The 3787-nt window shown below is 41.9% G+C and overlaps 1 protein-coding gene across 1 annotated transcript in view; it reads left to right on the top strand.

Annotated features, from left to right (window-relative positions):
- Positions 1–3787, top strand: part of CTTNBP2 (cortactin binding protein 2) — a 207044-nt gene that overhangs the window by 7779 nt on the left and 195478 nt on the right. The window contains exon 2 of the mRNA XM_012652735.1: positions 3301–3408. Within this exon, the coding sequence (XP_012508189.1) occupies positions 3301–3408 (108 nt within the window). The remainder of the gene's footprint in view (positions 1–3300; positions 3409–3787) is intronic.

Genomic DNA, 3787 nt, shown 5'->3' on the forward strand with positions numbered 1-3787 from the left:
TGATACCATATGTGCATCAGAGTAATACACTTCATATGAAAGAATATATCTTTTTTTTGTATGGGATTTCTGCTTCTGGGCTTATTTTTCTAAAAATACCAAAGTGCTTCGTATTTATTTATAAAATACCTGGAGTCTTAAGATCTGTAGCATATTTTCATGTACAATACTTTTTTGCCCCGTTTTGCCAGAATAGGGGAAGGAAATGTAAGGTATTAGAGAATAAAAATTTGAAAGTGTAACAACATTTTTAGTATGGAAGGCCAGGAATTAGTAGTGTTTTAGTGGAGAATCTGGGGTGGGGACGTGAGTGGGAGAGAGACAGGCAGGCAGACACACTATGTATTTAAAACAATACATCACTTAATACATTGTGATGGGAGACAGATTTTTAACATTCTTTGTGACATATGGTTTAGCAAGAACGCTTGTACCAGGGTTTTTTATTTTAATGAACTTTCCCTTTTTCTGATGGTGATATATAGAAAAACAGAATGTTGGCTGCAGGTCACATGCTGTGATGCGGATGACGGAAGCAGGGCAGGCTCTCCTGACTCTAATATGCACCAGGATCTTGGCAATGCCTTTCATAATTTATTAGTTTTTAAAATGGAGCACTTTGCTTATGAAGCTTCAGAGAAACAAGGACAATAAAGTATACAATTAATTAAAATCTTTAGAGCAACCAGCAGCATCATTAATAAAATATTACCCTCTAAAGCACATAAGAATTGCAGCTTACCCTCCCATCTCAGTGGGAAAAACCAGGATAAAAGAGTCTGTCTTTCATCATAGTCAATAAACTGAGTTTATTGGACTGGGTCTCCTGGTAGATTTTCAAAGAAATAGGTTCATAGCCAATATCCCACTCCTCTCTGCATGAAACATCTGGGTTAATAATAACAGTCGCCTGCCTTTGTTTAGCACTTACTTCATTTATATTTCTTGTTTAATCCTCACAAGAACTTTGTAGGGTAAATGTTAGGATGTCCATTATATAGATGAGAAAAGAGAGGCTCAGATAAGTTAGAAATGTAGCACTAGCAGGAGCTTGTCAGAAGGGCAAATTTCACAGCCCCATCTCGGACTTACTGAAACAGAATTTCCAGGGGTGGAGTCCAGCAGTCTGTTTTGAAATGAAGTCTCCAGGTGATTCTTATGCGTGCTGAAGTATGAGAACAATTGGTTTATGAGACTTTATGTGACATTACTACTCTGTGGTGGGAGCTGAATTTGAGACCTGGTGTATTAGACTTTTCTATTCACAGGGAATAATCTCGAAGATGACCTTCAAAGCAGGGGCCTCCCCAGAACTGCATATCCTTTAGGCTTGCTGTGGGGTTGTTTTTTTCCTCTCTCTCTTTTTCCATCATTAGCCCCTGCCTTTCCAAATAGCTTCTCTGTCTAGTGTACGTACAAAAAGACACAGTTTTAAGAGAAAGATCCTTTTAAAATCTTCAGAGAACCCCCTGGCTCTGATCTCTTTCCTATTTGTACCATTATATCTCTTTCCAAAAGATTACTTTGAAACTGAAATGTGATCGGTTCTGGTCATGCCTATTTGAAAGCCTCTGACATCATTTATGGTCTCGGCTGTGTTTACTTCTATGTCTTCACAGGGACAGCCTGGTGTGGGGTACACAGATGTTAAACTAGTTCTTACTGGCTCATTGATAGAATGGCACCGTTTTCATCGCATCTCAAAGAGCTTATTCTAGAATGTTGGTGCTGTGCTGGTAAAGTGTCCAGAAGAGTCATGGCCCATGGTTGTATATCCTGGTTTCGCCATTCACTAGTTGCATGATCTGGATACATTCTCCGACTTCTCTGAGTCGTGGTTTTCTTAACTAGAAAATAGAGATGGCAATATGGCGTGGATTACATTTGCTTCTTTGAGAATACTTTGGAAACCACTGGGTGCTATGTAAATGTGAAATAACATTCTGGCACATTTTGAAGAATGGCTTCTGACGTTGGGTGTACTGAGCCATTTGGGGATGAACGTGTGTTCCCCTTCCCTATGATAGTGACAGTGTTTGTCAAATGAGTCTCTCTACAAGGGCATGCATTATGGAAGAAGCTCAGGCTTTGGACTTACCCAGGCCAAGCTGTGGTGGACATCCTGATGATCCTTTCTCAGCTTTTATCTCTAAAATGGATGTCAAAGGACCCACTTGTGAAAGTTGTAAGCAAAGAGATTGGCATTGAGGACAAAAGAATTGAGAGTCAGTGGTGTATCACTGTGATTTAAGACATGAGATTGGATGTAGTCACTCAGGAAATGAATGCAGAGGAGAGAACAGCAGGGCTGGAAGAACACTGGGTGAGGAATTAAGACCCTCCGCGCCCTGGCGCTGACCTCATGCTATAGCTCGGTCTCTGGAAGGCTCACTTATTCCAGCCTCAGATCCTTACCAAGCCCGCATTATAGAATGAGAAGAAGCTGCAGAGACATTGCATAAGAGAGCATTTTGATTACCATATAGTGGGGGTTCCAAACTCGCTCCACCACAGCCCAGATGACTACATAGGGGTGTCAGTCCAAAGTGCATGTTCCTGTATCTTGTGTGTGTTTGTAGGGTGGGTTGGCAACACGAAGAACATGTGGGACAGCTGCTACTTGGCTCTGTGAATTATTGTCCTATGGTACTGTGAATCTAAGGTTACTTGGTCATCTGATTTTTGAAGGGAAGCCTGGAATCTGAATTTTTTGGTGACATCTTCAGACTTGTTAAATGTAGGCTGAATCGGGGTTGGGGAGACGGGAGAAACAAACTCCTTTGTGGCCCAAGTAACACACATCTGTGGGCCAGATTTGGCATTAGGCTGCTGGCTGGTGGCCTCTGCAGTGGAGTGTTCTATAAACATGACCTGTTATTATTGGATGTTCTGGAATTTATAACAACCTCCCAGGAGCCTTTATGTTGGGGCCCCTTTAGGATCCATGCTTTCTTTGCTTCCTCCAAACTCCCCTTCCCCACAAGATATACCAGACCTGTTTTGATTCAGACTCCAGGGACTTTAAATTTGTGCTGCATAGTTTGGAGAGACTCTGAATCTGTTCTGGCAGGCTGGTGAACAATCGCTCCTCAGAGGGGAGAGTTGAGGAATTGGTATTATGGGTCTTACCTCTCCTCCTGGAAGGTCAAGGCACAGAATGTCTGCTGCCAAATAGCACTCCGGTGCCCCTTGGATCTGCTGAGCCCCTGGGATAAAAATTATCCATCACATACCCTTAGGATGTGTGACTCTCTCTCAGGAATGGTTTTTTCATTGCCTTCTTTTTTATTTGTGTTACAGAGAAAAGAGTTTGATGTGGACACCCTCAGTAAGTCGGAGCTGCGGATGCTTCTCAGCGTCATGGAAGGGGAGCTGGAAGCCAGAGACCTCGTCATCGAGGCCCTGAGGGTAAGCTCGTTGGAGGACTGGTCTCATCACTGTGTCATTTTGTTTTTGCAAAGGGCCAATGGCAAAGCTTCTTTTTCTTAATTTTTGAATCAAGTATAATATATCTTAAATGTTGTATCATATCAAAATGTGCCCCTCACCCCAAACACCAACCCATAACCTTTATAAGCCCAAATAAACACTGAAGTCAGATGGTCATGGAAATGACGAGGGCTGGGAGTCAGATGCTGAATGTGGGAAACTTGAGAAGTCGGCTGTACGAGTTCAAAAATCCTTTCATGTTTCACATGTTTATTTGGTTAAAGACATATGTTTCCAGAAAATTGGTAATTTGGTATTCTATGTGTATGTGAGGGCAGTAAGGAAAAATTAAGAAAAT

Source organism: Propithecus coquereli, unplaced genomic scaffold (genome assembly GCF_000956105.1).
Source record: "Propithecus coquereli isolate 6110/MARCELLA unplaced genomic scaffold, Pcoq_1.0 Scaffold4, whole genome shotgun sequence".
NCBI classification, from domain to species: Eukaryota; Metazoa; Chordata; class Mammalia; order Primates; family Indriidae; genus Propithecus; species Propithecus coquereli.